Here is a 25,434-nt window from a genome sequence, read left to right as displayed (position 1 = left end):
CAGTAAGGAGCTTGGGTGCAGGCTGCGCTTCTTTATATTTGGGTACACCGAAATGCTTCTCCATTGCTTTGCCTTTTAATAAAGGTTGACAGACACATTTTTTTCCGGGAGGAGCATCCCATCAGTTACCTGAGGGAGGTGACACGGAGTAAATTTACATATGAGCTTGCTGTTACCTTTCTGTAGCTACCTGTTAAATCTCAATGCCTTTAAATGGGGCTGTGACATTTTCAGTTAAATTAATATATAGGCTTAAGAAACAGTATGCCTTCTTCCTTACAGTGAGGGTGGTGGGGCACAGGAACAGGTTGCCCAAGGAAGTGATAAATGCTCCATTTCAAGCTCAGGTTGGACAGGGCTTTGAGCAACCTGGTCTAGTGGAAGGTGTCCCTGCTCATGGCCAGGCGTTGGAACTAAATGATGTTTAAGGTCCCTTCCAACCCAAACAGTTCTGTGATTCCATGGATCTTGAGTAGCATGGGTGTACTATTCTTACAAAAACATTTCTGCAAGCTCACAAAGCCTGCATCATCCATTTGATTACAGTGGTGACTTTTTTTCTCCAGCAATGTGTTTGTTGCTGGTGTTGAGAGTTACAAATTTAATCTTAGTCATAGTGAACAGAGCTGTGTATTAAGCACTCTTCACCCAAAGCGATGAAGAACAGGCTGCTCAACAGAACTTTAGGATACTATCTAGGCCAGATGATATTTATAAGGATTTTTTAATAGATCAGGAAATGCTGCTTTGTTTTTTCTCAAACTTAATTTGCAGTGTTTGGAAATAGTTGGACTTAGTTCTTTGAATTAAGCATAATCAGTTTCAAATTCTGTAATATTCCCCATTCCATTTTTTTGAGCTCTTATGCAAACCAAAACCAGTCAGCGTGGCTTGTTAAGGGCTTAATTTATATCTTTCAGTTTTGCATTTGCAGGAGCATAACATTTCTCAGTATTTCTCAGTGTTGGTGGCTGTTTAGAAGAGGTAGGTGCTTGACTGAAATCAATTACTTTCAGGCTGTGAAAGCAGTGCAGCATATGCTGCTTTACTATGCAAACAAACAAAACCAACAGTAATTTCCATGCAAGTTCTCACATCTGATCAGAGTTTTCTGGGTTGTAATTTTAACAATCATGATATAATAATAAAAATAATTACATGTAAAAATTCCGGTTTTTTTTTTAACAGTATTTGTCTTCTGATAATATTTCAATTTTTAACATAATATCTTCTTTAATCATCCTACCTCCCACAATATTGGTTTGTATTCAAAATTAAGACTTGCCACAGTTTCTGCCATATATGTTGACTTAGGGACTTTTCCTGATTTATTTCTTAAAGTTCTTGAGTAAATTATTTACCTGGGTTTTATAAAGTTTGAGGACTATAGGATGAAAAATAGTTTATTAAATGCTTATCCAATATAAATAATGCTATTCTGTATTGCTTTAAAACCATACATAACAGATGACTAATGTTGCTGAAAACAAAGATAAAACTCTTTCAGTTCCTGAATCATCAACTGAGTTCACGTGAAACTTATGAAATAACTGGGGTTTAAAACAAATATGTGCCACATGGAGGGTACTGTGGGCATGGTAGGAGAATGGGCTATGTTACTTCCAGGTTGTAGTTGAGATGGTTGTGTACCCAAGGGTGCATTAGTCAGCAGCCAAAACCTCATCATCTTAAGCAACAGAACTGTGCACAGGCAGTTCAGTACCACACCTTGACTTCACCTGAAGCCAAACACAGACATACCTCGTAGGATCATATTTCCATCTAGACAAAGGCTACTCTCCTTTAAAGTGTGAAAAAGGCAATCCAGGAAATAACCAACATCCACCTATCAGCAAACACGGAGAAGGGACCCAGGAGAGATGGATCATTCTGGACAATCTCTTTAAATAGCATCTGCCCTCCAACCCTAATCCTCACACTGACAGCCAGCAGGCACTGACTTCCAGAAGCAGACTACCAAAACAAGGGAGCATTTTGCTGCTTTACGGTAAAAAAAGATGGATAATTAGGGTTGTTTCAGATCCTGTGCACCTGCCTTAATTTCTTACGTATTCAGCTACGGTTAAGAAGCCTGTGAAAAAGTTTAAGTATTTTGTATGAGAAGCCATTGTACCTGTGGAAAAGTAAAAACAAATTAAAAAGTACAAACCCTGGCATTTATATATTGTGCTCATGTCTCCCCTTTCTGCATATATTAAAAATCTTTGCCATTTTACATCCAAACCGACGGATTTATTTATCACATCTCGTGTGGACTGAATATTTCATTAATATGTTGATTAGACTTTTAATTAGATGCTACATTAGTCACCTGGTTACTGTTTATTTAGTCGGGCACATGCCCATTTAGCAAATGAACTAAAACATATTTTAGCTTACAATTTGTGTTGCATAGCAACCACAGAATGATTTCTTCATAGTACTGAAACTAGACATCAACACAGATAACAACAGACTGAATAAAACCAAATAATTTGTTTTAAAGGACCACACAGAGAAACCAGAGAGGCAGAACAGTGCTTTACAGGGGTTTTTTAAGAATTGCACATGAACTGCAAGCTAGTAATGAAGCTACAACTCTATTTTCAGTTTCTCTAACGTTCTCTCTTTCAAGAGTACCAAAGTACATACCTCTTTTTGACATATCTGTTCATCTGTTCAAAATAATCTATACTCTGTGATAATAATCTCATATTTATTATCATTTTCCTGTCAAGTTAAGTTAAGGGAAAAATGAAAAATGGGCCTTCCGCACATGGTTGCTGAGCAACAGCAAATAAAGATTTGCTTTTGTGCTACCGCTTCATAAACTGGTCTTTATTTTTCTTGGTGGCCTGTGTGAGAGATCTCAATTACAAATAGCTCGCACAAGAATATTGTCATTTGGACTATAGCAACGATTCAGTTTTAACCTCTTTGATTCAACAGTATGAATACTTGTGAAAAATAAACAAGTAATTCCCTGAACATCAGACGCTTACTTGACACTTTTTTTTTTCATATTTACAATGTTATTTTCTAGATATCGGTTTCTGATGAGATTATTTTACACATTATCTAGTAACCTGTTAGAAGTGTTACTCCTGTTTCTTTTCATTTGAATATGTAATAAAATTTGTTATAGTTAATATGGTATCCACAAAATCTGCTCATCCTCTGAGGCAGGCTGTTAATAATTTACATGCATTCATTTCCCTTGATTTTTTTTTTTTGATCTTCACATACTTTGATAAATAATCCGAGCAGCCTGGGAGAGAGATGAAGTTTCACACTATTCCACTTCTCCAGCTCTCCTCTTGCCTGAAGGTAATACTGCCAATCACGCCATCCTTTATTCAGAGGCAACTGTCAGTTTTCAAGGGTGGTGTGATTAGACCGTGAAACTGCTTATCTCTGTTAAATTATTAATATTATCACGAAACAATTTTAGAGTTTAAGAGATTAAGTAGGAAAAAACCCGATTCACTACAGAAGAAAATAAATGATCCTTGTTAACTTGAGCAAAAATAAGGAAATAAAACATGCAGGCGGAATGCAAAAGCTTTTCCTAAGAGCTGCTCCTGTGAGCTGCCATGGGTGCTGCTGAAGTGCTGAGCTGCCGCACTGTGGAAGTTCGCTGGTACTGCTGGGTGTCTGGCAGGCTGTGCACCCCAAGGTGAATTCATGGCATGAAAGCAGTGCAATTTTTTTTGCTTGTTTGTTTATTATTATGCTTTATTATAAAATAGTTCTTTCGTACATCATGAAGATGCTCCTTGGGCTGGAGCACCTGCAGCACTTCTCCAGGCTGAGAAAATTGGGGTTGTTCAGCCTGGAGAAGAGATTGTTTCAGGGAGACTTTAGAGCAACTTCCAGTACCTAAAGGGGCCAACAAGAAAGATGAATAAGGACTTTTTACAAAGGCATGTAGTGATAGGACAATGGAGAATGGCTTTAAACTGACAGAGGGGAGGTTTAGGTTAGATATTAGCTAGAAATCTCTTCACTGTGAGGTGGTGGTTGCCCAGAGATGCTGTGGCTGCCCCATCCCTGTCATTGTTCAAGGCCGGGTTGGACAGGGCTTTGAGCAACCTGGTCTAGTGGAAGGTGTCCCTTCCCACGGCAGAGTGGTTGAAACTTTGTGATCTTTAAGGTCCCTTCCAACCCAAACCATTCTATGATTCTATGATTATTACTTGCTTTATTCTTGTGCTCTTACTGTTGCCCTGCTTTCCTTATGGGCAGTGTTATAAATAACAGCAATTTTACTCTGCTTACTATTAGTACCATGAAAATGGAAAGATTACTGGAATGCTATAAAATTATCCCAAAAAGAAATCAAAATAACAATATTTGCATACTTAAATCAATCCCATTGTAAATGAAAGTATTATTTTTCATGATAACTACAGCAAACATTTTCTAGTATAGTCATTGACATCTTTCAGAACTTCATGTATCAATAAGTTTGTAATACTAGTTTGTCAGTTAATTTGTTTCAGATGTAAAACACTTCAGTTACATCTGCCCTGCCTAGATTAACACTATTAATAAATTCACAGCTCTTGTAAATGTTCTGTCGCCTTTCAGCTTTAATTCTATTTTAGGCTTTATAGATAAAGAGAATAATTGCTTCTGATGTACGAAAATACTGTTATTATTTATTTTACAAGTGCTCTTAGAGGTTTCGTTGTGAAAGACATGCATCATCTAGATATAACACCATCTCTATTCCATCTGTCTAGTGCAACACACAAAAATGCTGTATAAATATCAGAATGGACATTATCTGCTCTTCCATATTAGTTCTTACATATATGTGTGTGTGTGTGTTTATAATACGCATATGTACATGCATGCACAAACACAGCAAACTGCCTTACATTGCCTGGGGAATATACCAGCATTTACTTGTCTCTCACGTGGTGGTGTCAAGGCTGAGACATGGGTGTTAGGAACCTAACCAGAACACATCATGCTTTTCTTAGAGGTTGCATGTCCAGCCTCCTTCCTGCAAAACAAATAGGTAAAAGAGTGAGTGCAGGACTTGCTCAGTGCAGTATCAGACTGAGGGATGCATTTGGAGTCAGGCATTTGAAAGGGCTCACATGCTCATGGGTTTAGACATACCTGCCAAGTATTCCTGTTCTGTGCATCAAACAGTTTTAGTATGACAAGACCTTGTGACAATGTGATTTGACAATTATTTTCTCACCATGTCCTTAAAAAAAGAAAAACTCTTCTCTAAGATATTTTTTTCTAGTAGATTTTGCTCTTTTCCCCTTTTCCCTCCTGTCTATTGTACTGCTACATGATGGATTTCATTGTTAGATATCCTGGGTTTCTAACATCATGCTTGAACTAATAGTAGAAATAAATACTTAAAGCATGAAGATGTCTCACATGTGCTGGTCAAGGCCACCTTCTGTGTCTTAAACTGTAATTTCACTTTTCGTGCCTCTGATTAACTTAATCTTTTTTTCACTTAATCATACTAAAGTTGTGTCAGCAACTCAAGGGGGCTTTATAATTAAATCAAGTCTAATTTGATATCTGGGGCACATAACACCTGTGGCAAATTGCTGACAGAGGTGTGCTAAATTTATGGTGAACTTAAAGCCTTATTCTTCCAGAAGTTTCGTGTTTCTCGTGTTTCATGTTTCCTCATGTTTCCCAGTGCCTCGTGACTAAACGTTTTGACGAAAAGCATTTTGGCAAATTGAAACCAGATATTATTGACCCCTGTTATGAAACTCATTTCTTTTAGTATCGCCTGTGCTTCAGAGCAAAGGGGGAGAGCAGAGTGCAGTGGGGACCACGCCTGGTTTTCATTGCTTTGCAGCTAGTGTGACTGCAGGCTCCACTCCCAGAGATGCCTGGAATCCAGACCACTTCCTTATTGTACAAGAAACGAAGTGTATAGGCATCGGGAAAGGCTTTTCAGACTAGGGTCTGCACCACCATCTAGTGGAATATAACGGTGTTGTCAGGAAACAAGAATTGTGCGGCAATGAGTATAAATCCAAAACATTTAAAGTCTTTCTGTGAAAAATAAGATAAGCAAAACTAAAATAATCTATAAAAAAAGTTATAAATAAAGATTTTTTTTTTACATTTCCAATCATCTGAACTTGAAAAAGCATCTTAAATAAAGAAATGACCTAGACCATAGTCACCTAAAACTCAAAGATTTGCATCTCTTTTCAGAAAGCTCATCTTAGTACATATTAGTACATTATTTTACATAGAAATTAATTAATGGCTTACCAAATAAAACACAAAGAACCAACATTGCTACAGATACCATTCTACAAGTCATAAATAGCCATTTCTATTAATTCATTTTCATCACCTGTACGAATGACAGGTCAAGAGACAATCCAAGTTCTTTGTTTGGATGCTGTTGTCACAGTTCATCAAATTTATTTGGCTGGACTGTAAGCTGAAATTGGCAATGGAGCACCTGTTCAGAAGCTATCATTTTTATTTTAGTTCAGAGAACATTTCATCACTCATGAGAAACCAGGTAAAGGTTCCTATAAATTCTAGGTTGAAAACATTGCAACAGAGGAACTTACTTAAGTTTCCAGATAGCAGTGAAAAAACCTGCAAAATACATCAGGGATTACAACTTATGCTGAAGTATTTCTCCTGTGTTGAAGTCTGCATAGAACTGCTTTGCAGAATATTCTTCATTAAATTATTAGTCTTTGTGAAATGCTTGATAAACTCTCATTGCCAGTCTCTGAGAGTTTGTAGAATAACATATTAATGTGCAAATCCAACTGAGGGATAAAAAAACCTTACTTGAAATTCCAGGCTGGAAACAAGCACCATTAAATGCATGCATTTCTTGTTTTAGGGCTGTCATCCCAGTTATCCATTAAAATAAATCACCTTCATTCAGTACCTACAGACAATTATCACTTTGCTAGCATTATCTACATTTCAGTTCAAGTTCTATGCATAGATCAATATATTTTTAATTACAATTTTTGCATCCTGACTTAGCAAAGCTTGCAACTTTGAGCTATGTGCTTCCTTTTTTTGTTCAGCAGAATTGCTAAATCCCCGCTTCTGAGAGTGTGGGGCAAAGGCAGCAAACCGCCCAGAAAGACCAACTGCACAGGCCCAAGAGTGCACTAGAGCTCCAGTACACGTACTGATCTTACTTTAACGTTCAAAACAATGAAGTTGAGTGTCATAGAATAATGCAGGCTGGAAGGGAACTCGGCAGGTCATCTAGTTCAACCTTTGCTTAGATCATAGATAAATAAAAAGCAGATTCTTACCACACACCTGATAAATGAAATCACAGGACAGCCAAGGTCCTGGGACATTCCAGCTCACTTCTGTATGTCATTTCTTGCACTGAGGTGCCACACACCCAGCTCCAAAGGTGGTTGGATTAAACAGTCCTGGCTGGAATGGACCTGTGATCCCCAAGCCACACCACCTCTACCACAGCCTGGATGTGAAAGGCTGGAATCTTGCCTAGCTTTCTGTGTCCTTGAACCTGTTTCTGTATGGACCTTAAAGGAAAGAATGATCACTATTACCCCATAATTCCTTTGCAATAAAGTTTTGGCTACTGATGACTCAAACAAAGAACAGAGGGTGGCAGGTTGACCTCACTGTCAGTGGCACCTGAGGAAACAGATATGTAGTAGTCTGCTCAAATTGGATTCCACTGTAGGTGACTGGCAAGCAATATTCCCTGCAGACAGTGAGAACAGACAGCATCACCTCTACCCCATGAATACAGATTAGAGAGCTTTCCTCCCAGGGCTGCATCTAATCTGTTGGCTAAATTCACTGCATACACTGAAAGACTACAAGTGGATTTTTTACTTTAGACGCTTCGTATTTTTCAAATAATATATTTCAGAAGGTGGCTGAGAATATTGTTGAGAGCATGACAGTCAGCCTTAGAAATCAGTAGGAGAGCACACAATGATAGACACTTTGTTAAGATACACAAAACTGCTGTTAGTTCTTAAATAGCCTGACTCCTTCAGCAACCAGTTACAGTTACAAACAGATCACAACTGGACTGGGGACTGTCTGAAGCTTTGGTTCTTTCTATCAAATCCCAAAGGTACCATTCGGAGTCTGACTGGGGGAGAATGTAAATAATTAAACCATCAACCTCATAGGAAAACAATTTTGTATTCAGTTCTTAGCTGGGAAAATACATAAAATAACCATATTGGTAACCGCATTGGCAAGCACTCCTCTTAGGTGAAGCCTGGATTAACTAAAATGATGGCCCAAACCAGTTTAAACAGAAATATTAAGAAAAATAATGAGGCCAAGAAATTAATACCAAATCTATCTTGATAAGTGTCTTGCACAATTATTTCTCCTTTCTAGCAAAACCCTGTGAATGCACAGGTAGCATTCTTTTGCAGGCGTTGATCCAGTTAGCACCTGTCTTGTGGGACTGAGTGGAAGGTTTGATTGTGATGCAAGTCTGGAAAATGTAGACTGGCAGTGCCAGGAAGTGTGCCATCCAGAAACACCGCGCCATGCCAGAGTTGAGATTTTTCTCCCAGATGAAACCACGACACTGCTAAAAATGGGAAGATATCTCCCCTAGGAAAACAAACCAAAATCAAAACATAACAAAATCAAGAATGAAGGTAATTCTGTAATTAGTATCCATAAAGATTATCCAGTGGGATCCATTCTAAATGTGATAGTGACTGGGGGATGAACTTCTGCAGCCTTTATTTTATTGCTGATGCAAACTGACTATTGCAAATTCAGACAAATTGTTCAAGGGAAAAGGTATCATAATTAATTAGGATATTATAATTAATTATATATTAATGTTTAATGCAAACAGCTAGACTGTTTTTCCTAAATAGCTAGAGGATCCAATACCCCTATTCTTACTTATGCATTTTCTATTAATAGAATCATAGAATAGTTAGGGTTGGAAAGGACCTTAAGATCATCTAGTAGTTGCATTTTCTATCAATATCTGCCTTACCAAGCAGGTGGAAGGACAGGGAAGAATGACACACATGGAAATCTGCTGGTTCTAATTCTAAGGCAATTACATGCAGTTCTAGGTCCGTTTGAAAATGTAAATAATGCATTTAGATTAGTAACTGGTAGAATTGTGACACTTTGTTCAAGTGATCACTTTAAGGAGAAAAAGTTTAGACACTTAAGTTGAACAAAGGGCCTCCTCATTCTTATGTGTGAATCTGTTCCAGACCAGCAAACATGGAATTCCCCAGTAAAGTATCCTGTGCTTCTCACTCCACTTTCTCCCATGTAAAACCCCCAAATCTGCCTGTACACCTTCCAGCAAAGCCACTTCAATTACAGCAGTCAGCATATGTGACTATTTTAAAAATTCCCCTCATCCTATTACCTATTAGGACAGAGATATGCAAAAGAGAGGAAAAGGGAGTATATGTGTGCAGAGGGAAGCAACACACTGACTTCCATATGAACCATTTATTGAATAAATACATGCATCATAATGTAGAATTACATGAGCAAAAAAGGCAATCTGTACAAAATTGATTACCCTTTGTTCTCATTTAAACTCTCACCATTTGCTGCAGCTCTAATAGAGGATTCAAGACAGAAAATTAAAACTCTTTTAATCCAAATCCAGGTGATCTGCATGCTGATTTGAGTTCAGGTTCTACCACTGCCATTATTAAGAAAGCTGGTTTTCTTGTCAGGGAAGCGGAGTAATTCTAAAAACAGTTTCAACAGTAGAGAACATGTGTTGGTACATACAAGTAACAAAGCTTATTTATTTTTAGCCATTTCTTAAACTTCTTCATATGTTCATATTTTAAGGCACAGAATAAACAAGAACTACATGAAAAGCTATCAGCTGATATTGACTACATTGACTTGATAATGAGGTGCAGTTTTTGCCCAGAGAAAAAATGATGTTCAGCCTTCCTAATTCCATATAAATGGTACAATCAGAATTTGGTAACATATAATACAGAGGTTTGTTTCCACTACTAAAATGATCAATCTCATCTAGGCAGTCATATTCTGATCCAAATTCACTCAAGAGAAATGTTTCTAGAGTTTGGCATCCAGGACTAATTACAGGCAATGGGAATTTACTGTTGCTAAACTACAATGACAATACAATCTCTTCGTTTTAGATTCCCTAAATGGGAACCGGGCTCTCCTAAGAGTCTATCCCTGATTTTAGGTTGTGAGCTATTTTGGAAATCTGTTGTATATACTTTATTCAGTTACTTTGTGCTATCATTTCACATTTACCCAAACACAAGATTATTTCCCCCCTTGAGACGTTAGAAGACAGAATGCACACTTCTTTTTTTGTTCAAGTGCAGTTTTCAAACACCTGTCCTCAGACTTCACTTAAGACTTGAAACACCAAATCAGTTTAACAGCCCATTTGTTGGCTATGGAGTAAACTCTGGGGAGTTACTGGGCAGGATGTACAGCTGAATTCCTTCCATCTCAGGCTGAACCAAGGCAAAAGATAATTATGCTGAACTGCTGATCTTAGAACTCCTTTATTTTGATCAGCTTTCTCTTTCTGCATTTTCATTGCATCAACAATAATTCTCTGTCTTTCCATTCTTAACATTTTAATGGAGAACTAGCAAAAAAAATATGTATTTTATAATATATTAGATTTTATATGAATAGATGAATGTGTGTATATATAGATACTCATACATTCCAATATAGAGTGAAGCCTTCAAATGGAAATGTTTTTTTACAAAGAACCTTTCTCTATTGCCCAGTCCATCAGACAGTAACAGCAGCAAAATTAACATTGTAAGTTTGTCTTGTATAAAATCTGGCGACCTGAAGGCCATCACTGTATAGAGGTGCACGTGTGTTTCACACACATCCATGACAAATGTCTGCATTAAACTGAATTTAGACAAACTGAACTGAGTCAATTCTTAAACTTGAAAAAGACAAAAAAGCTACATCTATGGTAGGCACTTTGGTACGTCTAGTAATGTAGGCATGTTCTACATTTAGAATTAAGGTTCTGTCAGTAATCTTACAATAAAGCTAATTTCAGGAGTTTATTATTCTGCTTTAAAGTTCTTTCTTGGCTGAGAGATCATTCTACAATCTTAGCTAAATAATATAATTTGTCTAATTGCATACTTATCCAAGAATGAGGGCATTGGCTCTGAAAGAGTTGAACTGTTCTCTTGGACTTTTGATGCACATTTTCGTTAACAGTCTGAGAAAACTTACCAGAAAAAGAAAAATCAGTTCCGAATACAAAAAAAAACCTGCCCATAATTCATGAAATTAGAGTTATGAGCTCAGCCATTTAGGCTGATACTCTCCCTCAGTTCTCATCTGTCTACTTTTATCAGTTTGTGCTAATTGTATCACTGCTGTAGTCTTGAAGCAGACTTTGGCAGTGCTTCAGTTACAATGCCATGGTTTCTCAGGAAACCTCTGTGGACCACGGAAGTGCATTATTCTCCATGCACCAAACACACTAAGTAGCAATGAAGCAACTGTAAAGACAGCCAGTTTCAACTCAGTTTCACACTTTCTTACCTATTGTTGTTCCATTTAAGTATTACAGAAGGTATAGCATAACACACTATTTAGCACAGTATTGTATAATAAAAACATGTCTTGTACATAATGCCTATTATATGAACTTACATTGCAAGCTGATTTATATACCTTACAGATCAGTGAAACATGGCAGTAAGAATTGTTCCAAGTAGTTAGAGATTTTGTTTATAATACAGAAAAATCCATGTCCTCATACCTTTAAAATGTCACGTGTCTAGCACTGTAGAGTACAGGAATAAATAACAAAATCCAAGTGAGCCTGTACTGTTTGTACTCCATTAAATGAAAACTGTAATTTAGAAACTGCAATTAATGGACCTCATTCTCTATTTATACAATATTTATAGAATTCTCATTTTATTTATAGTATTCTATAGTATGATTTTCCAATAATACATTTATATATAAATATTAAAATGTAAATGTTTTGTACATTTTAAGCTAGCCACACTGGGCCAGAAACACACGTAAAGTAAAAATGTTTTTCTGCAGTTTGTTTGAGGAATATCACAAAATGATTAAGACCATTGTGCTGCAAAGACAAAGAGATTCATCTGAAGAAATTAACATGCATTTAGAAGAAAATATCTATATCCTTTACTTAATTTTCTTCTGAATTCAAACCAGCATGAAAGAATTATAAAAAAATAGTATATATTTACATGGTACAGTATTTCTTGGTAAGATATAAAACAAGGCAGGAAAACAGCAGAACATAATCTTTCCACTTTCTAATAGGTACAGCTGTCAAAGATCAGTTTAAACACAAAAGGTTACTTTACTGTACTATTGCACATGACAGTAACACAAAATTGTTTAGCAAATTAAAATACAAAGTTTAACCAAGAGAAAGGCTATGTCTACATAAAATGATCAAGTGTTATAAAATTATTGGGGATGTGTCTAAGAACTAAATCAGTAAAGCTATAAAAATAATATTGGTACATCTGTGAGAACAACGCTTTAAAAATATATAAAGGTTGGCAAAATTATGTAAGGGAAATTCCCAGTATCCATGGGTCTAACTTGCACCATGTGGCCTTGTACCATCTTCTGTTAAATCATACCTGAAAATGAAAAAAACAACATTTTCTGTTTGGTTTTTTTTTTTTTTTTACATTTAGCATGTATTATAAAAACTATTATTAAGCCACTAGTTATCAGTATGTACTATTGTTATTAACAAAGGAAACTTTATACTTACCACTGGGTCCAGCCTTTAGCAAGTTCCTCAGATGCCAGAGGTATTAATAACTGTGGAAAGTTAAATTAGCAATCAATTACATGTGCCTTTCATCCTAGGTCTTTTAAAGATCAAATCTGACAATCCTGTGAACTACAGTGTAGGTTATGCCATTAATACACAATGTGTTTTACATCCTTACCATCATAGCTATCTGCTATCTGCCTAACTTGCAGTAAAGTTTCAGGATGCTGTTTTTGACCTAAAAATCTATAGCTTTTAACGATACAGTCCCAAAGCACCTCACAGGCTTAGATTCTGAACATGGCATATCTTGGCAATGGCAATCAGCTGATGTGTTTATGCTCATAGCCTTCCTAGTAGAATAGGAGACTTAAGAACACCGTGACTCACCCTGAACTGACCATGATTCTGATCTCTGCAATGCTCTTTACAGGGCACAAATACGCCAATTTGCAAGGGTGTAGGAATTTACTGTTCCTTTTTACATGCTCCAAATGATGTGTAGGAAATAGAGTGATTTAATGAGTGCCTATAGAACAGTGAAATTGTAAACACAAAAGCTGGTTTTGGCATTGGGAACATCTCCAGTAGCAGTTCTCTCTCATGGATTTCACAACCTGGAATTTTAATTACTAAACATACATTTGTTCTGAGCATTTCTCTAAGTACCATTGCTTGTCTTTCCAGTTTTGTCTGAACATTTTCTGAGATATCACTTGTTCTCCACTGGTTATTTTCTTTCTCTGACTGTATGATTAGCAAATCTGACATGCAAGTTTTTTTTGTTACTGTGAACCTCAGAAGTTATCACCCTCTAGCAGGGATTACTGTCTCATCTTTTTACATCTCTCTCTGCAGTTTGTTCCTTTCCTCACTGAAGCTTAATATCTAAGCCATCTATAGTTTTTTAAAAGCTACATACCCGAATTAGGTGCTTCAGTTAACATTAACAAGCTCATATCACAAGAGGATTTTAGTCTTACATAATAACATGCTTGTTGTCAACTTACTTTGCCAAGCAGCCCTTTATCTTTGGACAAGAAACCACCACTGTTCTTCACTGCTACATCTAGTGTTCTTCTCTGTACTTCAGGCAAGGAAACACTGAAATCAAATCTGACAGGCACAGGTGATGCTTTAGAGAGAACTTTGTACTTGAAGTGCAAGTTCAGTTCCTACAGCTAAACAGCACTTCAAAACATAACCAAACCACCTCCTCCCCAAACAAAAAATGAAATTCGAGATAAATGAAGGAAAAAGTCCCACAGTTTTGCCTAAAAATTTTGTTCGATACTACAATCAACATGAACATCAAATGCTTGAGACTTCTGTTACCTTTGGTCTCTAGAAGCTACTGGTAAAACAAAAATGCACAAATAAAACAAGAAAAAAGTTAACCACTCACTCTCCAGAGAAAAGAATGAGGAATCCTACCATAATAACAGCTCAGGATCACCATTCTCCCAAAGAGAAAGACTGCTCAGTCTCACTGACCCTTGGTAACCAGGACTTCCTGACACACAGAGGAAACCTATCAACTTTCAAGGAGGCATGCATTTTGTTTGCTAGATCTGAAATTTCCAGAAAGTGAGGGCAAGATGATACCACGACCTCCATCTGTTTGTCATTACAGGTCTTTAACAGCTTTATTGCTTTGCAATACATTTTATTTGGAAAGGCACAGTAAAACAAACCTATTTCTTGGAATTAATAGGAGAGAGCTGCACTACCACAAAAACCTACCAGAGTCTGTAACTAATGATTTACAGATTTCTTTTGGACAGAAGGGACTGAAGTGTTGTTTTCTCCAAATTAACTTTCTGTCTGTAGGGAAAGGTTGCCGTTATTGAAAAGTGATGGGTGAGGGAATAAAGGGCACACGGTGAGGGAAGCTATCATCAAACAACTGAGTGCAATGGTAAGGATTTTTATGCAACATAATGTTGCACAAGCTTGCACAACTTTCAACCTGTGGGCCAGCATATAAACTACAACGAAATTTCTTGACTCTCCTGGTTGCTGAGAAGCGCCACCAAGTACACTGAGCAATTTGATCACGCAAGGATAGTGGCTGGCCAGTCACACTGGGGAGGCAGCATCTATGATCCAGGCAATCAGCCAGTCAGAACTGACATGCTTCCTGGCAGGAAGGGATGCCAACAGCATTGGCCAGCTAAAAGGCACTCAAGTTCTGACTGACTGCCAGAAGAGTGCACACTGCTTCTTAGCTACCAGCACAAAGGGGATGTAACTGACTTAGGATAAGGCAGAAGAGAGAAGTGGCTGGTAAGAGCAAAAAAGGCTGTAGTGATAATAGGGAACAGAAGGATAGGAAGAACTATTATACCAGAAGAGGAAGATATGATCAAGTCTGGTGGTGATAGGCAGGAGTTTCAACAGCTCATCCATTCAGATAAGCTAAGAAACCTTTATTTGACAGCTTTCTAATTACATGATATAAAACTACTACACATGGTTTAGAACATACATTTGATCAAACACTGGGTTTAATGTCTTCTTTGATACATGGGTTTTTCTTCTTCCTGATCGTCTCTTATCAGGCAATAAATACATTCGTACATATGGGTCAGATCCTTCTTCTGAAAACGCTATTAGATTTCTGTGACCAGTGAAAAACAAGAAAAAACACTTAGAAAATAAGACATTGCTGAATGTAAGTGTCTACAGTACTATTGCTTAATTTAGTACATGGATCAGTTGTGGGATATCCTGCACAAGGTAAGATGTCCAGGATACAGTTCACAGATAACAGCAGTGGAAAGAAAGTGCCAAGCAGTAACTTGTACAAGATCAGGTAACTGGTGAGCAGACAGCAGAGGTGGGAATACAATGTTTCCTAATTCCAATTCAAAGTTTAGATATGGCTTTCCAAAAATCATGCATTTTTGTCATGCCATGAAAAATTCAGTCTCTTAGAGGTAGCTTTCAGACACTGCTGATAAAAACCTACATGCCATTTTCATTTAAAATTTGACAGAAGCATAATAGAGAAATACAAAATCACAGAAAAAGCTTCAACAAAGGTTTCATTGATTCTGAACATAGCTCTGCATGTTTTTTGTATTTACACACAATTACAATCAGTATGTTATTTTAAAAATAACAAAGATCATCCAGACAACCAATTTAAGTCAAGATATGGCAAAGTTTACAAAGAAATATGCAAAAATATGAAAATTGGTATTCTATGCTCACCTGCAGGAATGCACTACCACAATCAATTTGTTTCTTTGTGAACTATGACGAATTGTTAGCTGAATCTGTCCTAATGGAGACTGCCCCAGAGTTGTTCCACTACAGGAAAAGCAGAACATTATGGTTAGTTTTTAAAATGCATATTTAAAGTAGATGTAACAAAAATAAAAGTGCAGTAGTTTTTCCAGAAATCATGTATTATACATTTAACTTTTCACTAGACCAGTTTGAAAGGACCACACATTAGCATGTGAATTTATCTTCATCAGTCTCTTGTACTTCAGTTCCTTGTCCGGCAGCTCTACTCTCCAAAATAAGCTAAGTATTCTTGTCAGGCGAGGCGTCAGCTGGTCTTCAGTACTTTGAAAAACTGTTATCAACAAAGAACTTGCCTACCCTAAAATAAACATTAAAGCAATATCTAGGAAATTGGAAACAATAATGTGCAAACTGCAATGAAAACTTGTCTACAGGTGGCTGGGAAACAATTAGAAGACCAGATCATTCTTTTCTGAATTCTCTGACATAGAAATACAGATATTTTGGGATTAAAATAGTGATACTTAAACCCATTTACTGTCTCAAAAAGCTCAAATCACAGTCTAAACATAGCAATTTTACTTTCCTATAGCTCATGCTACATTGAAAATAAGATTAGAATCAATTTACACATTCAAATAAAGGTCACAGATAAAAAGCAAGGACCATGTTTAAGAAATTCCATTTTAAAGAATGGTCAGTATTCACAGAGCTGCCTCATCTCTATTAAATGCTTATTTTAGTTTGTGTAAACTGACTAGGAGTATTTTCTGTTTCACGCAGGACAGTCCATGACACGCTTGAAATTTCTCAACCACCCGAAGGATACCTTAACTTCAAGGGAGAGGTGTGCCTTTTGTGAGTAGCTACTACAAAGTGATTGCTCCATTAAAATTCCCAAGTAATTCATGTTAAAAACTAGAGTAAAGCATTTCAGTTCAGTATTTTAGTTAAAAAAAAAAAATAAAAATCAAGCACCACGGGGCCTGCAATAAACAACCTCCTTGGCCATAGCTTTAGCACTCTTATCAGAGGAGAAAGTATGAAATTTATGCATTAAGGAGGAGTATTTCAACATTTAGCATAATTAACAAAGTCTAACTCTGTTTTTCCCCAGAAGAGAGATGGACAAACTGAAGACTAGACAGAAGATGACCATAAAGATAAATGAGGGACTGGAACACATAAGCAGATGGTGAAGGAAATGGGTTTGTACAAACTGAAAAGACAGCCAACTGCAGATTCAATTGCAGTCTTTCACTACTTCAGATGCAGAGAAGGCTGAGTCAGATTCCTCATGGCTGTGTACAGTAAATAACAAGAGGCCACAGTCAAGTTGCAGCAAGATAAATTCCAATTGGAAACAAGGTAAAATCTTTTCACAGTGGCATTGTTAAGCACTGTAACTGCTGAGAAATTTTACAGAATCTCTGTCCTTGGAGATATACAAAACTTGTTTGGACAAGGTCCAAGTGACCTGATCTAACTTGGAAGTGGGATTTGTTTTGAGCAGGGAGCTGACTGACCTCCAGAGGTTCCTTCCAACCTGTATTACTGCATTGATTTTATGAACGCTGGTAGAGAAAAAGAGGAATCGGTTCAATCCCTTAAAAATAAAAACCTTTCTACTTAGATTTATAGAGAAGCTACATGAATTAATGGTTTCCGTTCCCCTGTTCAGAGCAGAAGGGCTGCTCAGCTGTCTTTCCTGGTGGCTATAGCTGCCTGTTGAGGGAAGTAAAAAAAAAAAAAAATAGACAATTTAGGAAAGCATAGCTGCAGCAATCCTCATTAATTGAATAATAACTGACTATTCATTAAATATTCTTTATAGTCAACTGTTCCTCTGAGTAATTTAAAAAGACCAGCTATATTCAGCTTAATTGGCTTAATATTAATGCTAATAGAATTCAGTGGTGAAACAGGCAACTATTGCCATGAAAATGATTAATGTTTTATTGAAAACGATCCTTCCCTTTTGCATCCCACTCTTTTTAGCACTACACGGTATATCTTCTAAAACAGGGTGGACTTTATCTTGCAGATCAGCGCAATGGTAATGTAACATCTAAGTGCAGAATCTCACTGAGGTGTTAGGAGGAAGCAGAATATCACTAGGACCGACTTTTAAATACCAGGCTCAAACTGCAACAGTAAAAAACATTACTGAAATGCAAACTAAGCACTCTGGCTGCACTGACAATGTTCTTTATAAATCAACTTAGATGTATCACAAAACCAAGTCATTAACACCTTACTTTTCAAGCTGCCGTAGCCTTTGCCGCAGCTCCTGCGTGGCGATAGGCAGAGATATGTCTGAGGCTATGCTAGGAGTGGGTTCTTTGACCGAGAGGTGGCTGGGAGAATAAGAGAAGTTAGAGGCATGAAGACTGGAAGAACTTCGGCTGAGATCTGTTGGCCACTGGGGGCTGGCATTGGGAGGCTGACTTTTGTCAGCTGTATCAGTCTTTTTATCACTATCAGTCACTGGGGAAGCTGGAACAGGTTTGCTTGAATCAGATGGTGGTGAGACAGGAACCTGAGGCTTAAAAGATGATTTTCTTGCATCTTTGGAAAGAGATGGCCTTTTCACTTGGGCTGAGTGTTGATGATCTGGAGATCTTGCTTGTTTTTCAAGAGAAAGGACCTAGATACAGTAAAAATACACACACTGTTACTCTTTTCCAGTATAAAAAACAGGAACAGATTTGTTTCTACAAGAGTACTGGTTGGTGACAAGTTGTTAAGTTTGGACACTAAAGCAGGACCAAAAATAGTCATACTTATACTCATTCACTCTACAACAGGCAACCTTTTGCACAGCAAAACACAGATTCATTTTCTTTGTAGCAACTGCAGTAACTATAAAACAATATGAAATTCTCCATTCATTTAAAATTATTCGCCTCATTATTCCCTTCCCATATGCTACACACTTATCATGCAAGTGCTGTTTACTTTGCAGTTCTGGCAATGTAGAAAGCTATTCTATAATTTTTTTTCTTATTATCTTTTGAAATTTAAACCTACCTCACAAGTTCTTCACACTAATTTTCCTTACTTTCATTTATTAATTACAGGTAAGCAAGCAAGTGCTTTAGAAAAGAACAAATAACAGAAGTTAACAGACGTTTGACAGTGTTTGTCTTCAAAACTCCAATGTGCTTGAAAGATGATCTGAATTTTTCTAGTACTACAAAGATTCTTCCTTTCCCTATAAAAATTATTTTTTTAAGCCAACATGATGTCAGTTCCATATCTATAAGAGAAAGGTGATTTCATTGATCTTATAGCCTGATGAACATAAGAGACTTGCAGGAATTCACATTCCAAATGTGATTTCCAAACCTAAACCCACGGGGCACCTCAGTCTTAATGTTGCTAGTTACTGTTTTGTTTGGAGCTTTTCCTAGTTTTGAAATAGAATGTATTTCAGTTATAGGTTATCTTTGTGTACTTGATAGCACTGCCACAAGTAAGGACACTTGGCATTGTGACACCCAAGGGAATGCAGTGTCTTCTTCATAAAGCTAGAAGACTAGAAGCCACGCTAGTCTTAAATATGGTCTCAGATATTTACAATGAGAAAGTTTTAGAGTACCCTGAGTGCAATCTTCATGTTTATAGTGCTGTTTGGACCGGAGTTGCTCAGGTGGAACCGCTGATGCATAGTTAAATCTTCACTCTCTAGCAACTGGCTTAGAGGCAGTTTGAAGTTCCCCAAAGAACACTGGTGCTGTTCGTCCCTCACCTGAAGGAACACAGAAGCTAAGTCACTTTGTATCATCTACTTTGTAAGAATTCAGAGAAAGAAAAGGAAATTACAGTTTTATTTAAAAACAAGAAATCCAAACAATATCAAATGCAGTTTGTTCTTAAACCAAATTTCCCTGATCATAAGATTACTTTACTTTGAAGAAGTAAATATACTCAGTGCCTAGTTTCTTCATTCCTTTCTACAGCAAAAACAAGACAGAAAACTAACCATTACATCTACATCTATCTGACCCTGGATCAAAATAATGACATGGTTTCCAAACAGTATGTGGAAAAATAAATTCCCTTAATTGTTATAGAAAGAGTAATTAGGAGAGTCCTCATTTCCACTTCAGTCTATTTGAAACATGTAAGTTACATATCAGCAGTGTAACAGGATACAGTATTTGGACAAAGCAAAGACTTCCTTGGGATGAGAGGAAACAAATTAGCCACACATAACAGCAATTTCTACTAGCAGTTAAGACTACTAGTTAGACACAGGTATCAAAATTTACTTTTTTTTGTTATTTTTTCTGGTGAGAGATTGGTTATAGTCTTTCTTAGTTTTAGGAGTAAATGCAAATAAATATTTCATAGCCTGGTCTTGAAAAACACTTCCATTTTAAGGGTGTTCACCATATATTCAGTCTTATCTGATAACAGCCTGCAATGTCTGAACATTACTACTACAATGTCGTAGAAAAGAAAGGTATCTTAAGAGACAACATACCTCAACTTCGAGATCTTGTCTTTTGGGATTGTGTACAAAGAAAGTAAAGTTTTCCTCCCATACTGGTTCATTGGTCTTGTATCGAATCTAAAATTAGAGAACAGGAAGCTTACAAATTATGAAATGTTTTTGTCCAATAAAATGGTGTCAAGAGTTGAGTACATTTTTCATTTCGGCTTTGCAAAACTTCTATCTGAAACCTGACATATTTCAACAAAGGCCAAGTGGGTTCTACCCAAGACATATATAATATCACATATAAAGTTATACACAGGACATTAAGAGAATATGCTTTGCATTAAAGTTGCTGCATGTAAAGTAAAAGTCCCGCTGAAGAACCTTTACTACACGCTAGCTTGTGAACAAATACAAGGTCTTCAGAATGGCACATTCTCTCTCATCGCATGCTTCTATGTAAGGGCTGAACTAACTCAGTGAAACTCCTAGAGAAGAGTATTTTTCCTTCTAATCTCCATGTAAGCATGTGGAAAATTTCACTGTCAAATCTCACTACTTTCAGCAATTAATGGGGGAGGAGGCAAGGAGGGCTGGAGAAGGAGTGAAAAAAAGCACTCATTAAAAAAAGCTATCTCCAGGAACTTGGAAAACTTGTATTTCTATCGCCATTCTCTAATAGGTATCAAAATTAAGACTGTGTATAAGATCTGGTTTATGCTTTGTGACAATTTTTGACAGGGCATGAAGAAACCAAATTTGATGTCCTTTTGGCTCACTGATACTTTAAATAAAACCCAAAGAAGCCCCACCCATATTGCACATACCTACCTATTCAACTATCACTTCTCTTGCTATTTTAAAAAGCTGTTTGAATGCACAGAGGTTAGTTATAGAGTTATGTAGAATGCCTTAGGTCAGGATCAGAGGGATCACCATGTTCTCATGCCAAGCATTTGTTTACAGAACCCTGATTAAGAACAAGAGAGGTATGACGCCTTCTTCAGACAACTCAAGGCTGTCTCAGGTCTGCAGAACCAGGTTCTCACCAAGAGCTTTAACTACTCTCACGTTTTCTAGGAAAGCAGCAGTGGCGCACAAGCAACAGAAGATTTTGTGCTAGGAAAACACACACTATTGTGTTACAGTTGTTCTCAGTCATTGGATGTGTTGACTATGGCGTTCTTCTGAATCTACTACTAAAACATGAAGAATATTGGTTTGCAGATATGACTGCCAACAGCAGGCTCAGCTACAAGGACCTTAAGATTACAGAGCTTAAGATCCTAAGGGGCATGAGGAAAACAAATAGCAGAATACAAGCCATGGACTTCAGAAAAGCAGATTTCAACTCGCCCTGTTGAACTGTTAGAAGGGATTCCATGAGGATTCCACAAGGATGCTGGGGAGGGACTGTAGTGACAGGACAAGGGGTAACGGGTTCAAACTTAAACAGGGGAAGTTTAGATTAGATATAAGGAAGAAATTCTTTACTGAGAGGGTGGTGAGGCACTGGAATGGGTTACCAAGGAAGTTGTGAATGCTTCATCCTTGGCGGTGTTCAAGGCCAGGTTGGATGAGGCCTTGGGTGGCATGGTTTAGTGTGGGGTGTCCCTGCCCATAGCAGGGGGGTTGGAACTAGATGATCTTCAGGTCCTTTCCAACCCTAACTATTCTATGATTCTTGATTCTATGAGTGTCTACCTTGGAGTAGAGGGAGTAGAGGGCAAAGGAGCTCAGGAGTGCTAAACGACTGCCTTCTGAAAGCACAGAAGTGGTCCATACCTCAAAGCAGAAAAAGCAGCAGACGTAGCAACAGGGTGACCTGGCTAGATTTACAAGCTCCTGAGACTCAAGAGCACTTTGCCTACTTTAAGCAGGAGGTTCATGCATATGATCTTCAGTGGCCCTTTTTGACCTGGGCATTTCTCTAACTCTCTGATTCTGTAAATTTTTAAATCTTGGTCAGTATTTTAAAACCTATTGCTTGCCCACACTGTTACTTATGTAATCACTACTGTAGGAATCCCAGCTGCAGATTATAACCTACTGTGGAAGGACATCTAAAAATAGGTAAAAATCCTATCTCTACTCACGGACAGTTTAAATTGAGTAAGCATCCGTTCAATCCTTTGCTTCTTAGAATCATAGAATAGTTAGGGTTCTTGTTGGCAATTCAGTTCTACTGGTAACTTTTAGTAACTGCATATGCCCAATGGCTTGATAGCCAATGCCAAGACACAAAGCCACCAAATTTTGTAGATAAAGCTAAGTGTAAGGAGTAGGAACTTACCTTACTTTCCTGTGCCTTGTGTCCAACTGACAGCAAAACAAGTGGATTGGGATTACTGTTCATTTTCTTTCCTGACTGATAGAGAAAAAGCAGAAACTTTGCCTTCAGAATATAGCAAAAACTCTCTCCTCTGAAACTTGAGTATTTGCATCTTAAAATTATAAACTATGCATTTTACCATCCGCTTATCAACTATTCTCAGTATTTTATTCAACAGGCTTGAAGGGCAAACTAGCTAGTAACTGGAGAACACGTCCCAAAGGCATCCCAACTGCCCTAAATATGCTGAAGCAAAATGGTACAAATAGGCAGGAGTTTTAGACTCCTTTCCATTTGCTTTGAATTAAATTGGTAAGGTGCAAATTCTTACCCTTTAATGGGCATTACAATCCCCAAAGCTAATGAAGCATAGTTAAACCTGCAAAACGAATACTGCATGCAGATGGGAGATATGGAGAAAGCACAATCTCAGGAAGCTTTAGTTACATTGCAGTAACATAATTAAACTGGATGTAATATCAGAACATTGATATTCTCTTCTTTTCAGTTTGAGAAGAAGATGCAGTATAATGTGCCTGATGTATATTTCCCTACAGTTTATCAAATACCCTTTATTAGAGAATCAACCACCTGCCATATCTGAGCCTCTCACCAGCTGTATAGCATTACATCAAACTGTGAAAATAAACATAAGTTTAGAACAAATTATGTACACAAAGGAACATTCCCAACTATATGTTTCTTTCACAAATTTTAAATTAACCTAACAAAAATTTAACTCCGAAAGAAAAGTTAGACATGAAAGTTAATCATCTCAAGCAGGTGTTAATGAAGTTTTAAAAGCCTTGAAAATACAGTATACATGGTTAACAATATACTTTGAATTCTACCCTGTAGGAAATTGTACAGGTCAGGTATGTAAACAGAGTTAGTTAAAATATACTTAATGCATGTAAGGCCACAATTACAACCAAGTGATTCAAATATTTTATATTTTTAAATTAAGAATGTGCATATTTTAGGTATTTTTGGATCTAAACTCACATTTTTGACCATCATATTTCCACTAATATTACTTGACTTTAAAGTGACACACTGCCTATAACCATACTTTTCTTTAGGAAAAAAGCTATTAAGAAAGCACTCCTTTCTTGGATGAATGCCGCATTTCTTTTTTTTCATGATTTCTAATTGACTGTGTACAGCTCTCATTAAAAACAACAGAATACAAAGGCTTAAGGAACAGAAAGTCAGATTACACTCCAACTGATTGTGTTTAAAAATTATAGGTGACATGTTTCATTTTTCTTTTGTCCATAACGGTGCCTGAAACTCCCTTTCCTTCATGAAATGATGAAACTACAGAAGTTGACCAAAAGACCCTGTTGATACGTAATTATAAATAATTTCAATTCACACTAAATAGGTAACAATATGTACACACACATATAAAGCATCTCTAATACCTGCTATTGACAAATTTGCTGTTGACAGGCTATTAGAGACTGCCTCTTATCCAAGTTTCTCCAGCTGAGAACTTGGCTTATGCATTCCAAGTTTGCCCCTCAACTCTACATTTTTCACATGAAAAAGCTTGGCTAAATTTAATTAGTATTTATATAAAAGATGTGAAGCCTTCCAGAAAGACCTTGCAGAAACAAGATTGTTCCAAAACATGTTAGAGATGTATTTCATTGTTTAGTCATTCAGAGTTGACCAACTCAGTATGTAAAAGATGTCTTAGCTTTCATGTCGGCTTTGTTCTTTAGTTACTACTTCAAATTAGCTCTCAGGGCTCCTTTTTTACCCCAGTCTTCCAAAACAGCCCATACTCCATTCAACTGATTTAAAATTCAAATTACCACAGACCACAGTATTTTACTAATGTCTTGACCACTTTCCAAACCAAATTTAAGTAAACTGGAATTGCACTAAATACGTATCTAGCAACAGAAATTCCATCCACTGTTTGAAGAGAAGTGTTGTAGGCATTTGTGCTTTTCCAGTTACTTTTGTGACCTTAAATGGACAACTATATTAGTTTTACCTTTAGGGCTTTCTGAACAGCAGACTTCTTCAAGCCATCAGGGTTAAATTCTAATGGATTATGCTTTTAAGTCAGGAGAGAATGAACACAGGAAGGGTTAATAAGTCATGCAATGAAGCAATTTCATTTGGTTAATTAATTATGACATGACAACATAGGACAAAGCGGGGGGGGGGGGAATCAACCTAAAAGAACCCCACAAATTTTGCAAACAGAACAATGAAGGAACCACAACACCAGGGTGGGGAGGAAAAAGAAGAAAAAAAAAATGTCTGTTGAAACTTTTTTTTTCCCTCTTGTCCTCTGAATGTTTGTATTCTGCTTTAAAAACCCAATATACTCACTACTTTCAGTGCACTTACATTTCCCTTACCAGGCTTTTTTACAAGACAGTCTGTCAGACGTAAGGCGTACAATAAAACCTGCCTTCTGAATGAACCTTTTTAAAATTTTTTTAAGTATATTTTCACAGCCTAGAAGCTTCTCTGATGATAAATCAAGAATTATGTGAAGGAGTCCTTTTATAGGAGAAATTACAACACTAGAAGTATTGATAGGACTTAGATCATTATAAAAGCCAAAATCATCTCTTCAGCAGATGAACGATCCAAGCA

The 25,434-nt window shown here is 37.0% G+C and overlaps 1 protein-coding gene across 2 annotated transcripts in view; it reads right to left on the bottom strand.

The window, feature by feature from the left end:
- Nucleotides 1-12,174: 12,174 nt before the first annotated feature.
- ESYT2 (extended synaptotagmin 2) overlaps nt 12,175-25,434 on the bottom strand; it is a 72,724-nt gene continuing 59,464 nt past the window's right edge. The window contains exons 15-24 of one of the 2 annotated variants that reach the window (XM_080610102.1): nt 24,821-24,883; nt 22,774-22,848; nt 20,526-20,612; nt 19,638-19,787; nt 18,295-18,683; nt 15,998-16,096; nt 15,270-15,401; nt 13,792-13,897; nt 12,779-12,828; nt 12,175-12,641 (exon numbers count right to left, since the gene is read on the bottom strand). In XM_080610102.1, the coding sequence (XP_080466228.1) occupies nt 12,596-12,641; nt 12,779-12,828; nt 13,792-13,897; nt 15,270-15,401; nt 15,998-16,096; nt 18,295-18,683; nt 19,638-19,787; nt 20,526-20,612; nt 22,774-22,848; nt 24,821-24,883 (1,197 nt within the window). In that variant the 3' untranslated portion in view covers nt 12,175-12,595. The remainder of the gene's footprint in view (nt 12,642-12,778; nt 12,829-13,791; nt 13,898-15,269; nt 15,402-15,997; nt 16,097-18,294; nt 18,684-19,637; nt 19,788-20,525; nt 20,613-22,773; nt 22,849-24,820; nt 24,884-25,434) is intronic. The other variant, XM_080610103.1, reaches the window with a different exon arrangement.

Source organism: Psittacula echo, assembly GCF_963264785.1.
Source record: "Psittacula echo genome assembly, chromosome: 2".
NCBI classification, from domain to species: Eukaryota; Metazoa; Chordata; class Aves; order Psittaciformes; family Psittacidae; genus Psittacula; species Psittacula echo.
The sequence above is the reverse complement of the archived record's forward strand: the minus strand, read 5'-3'. Positions and strand labels throughout refer to the sequence as shown.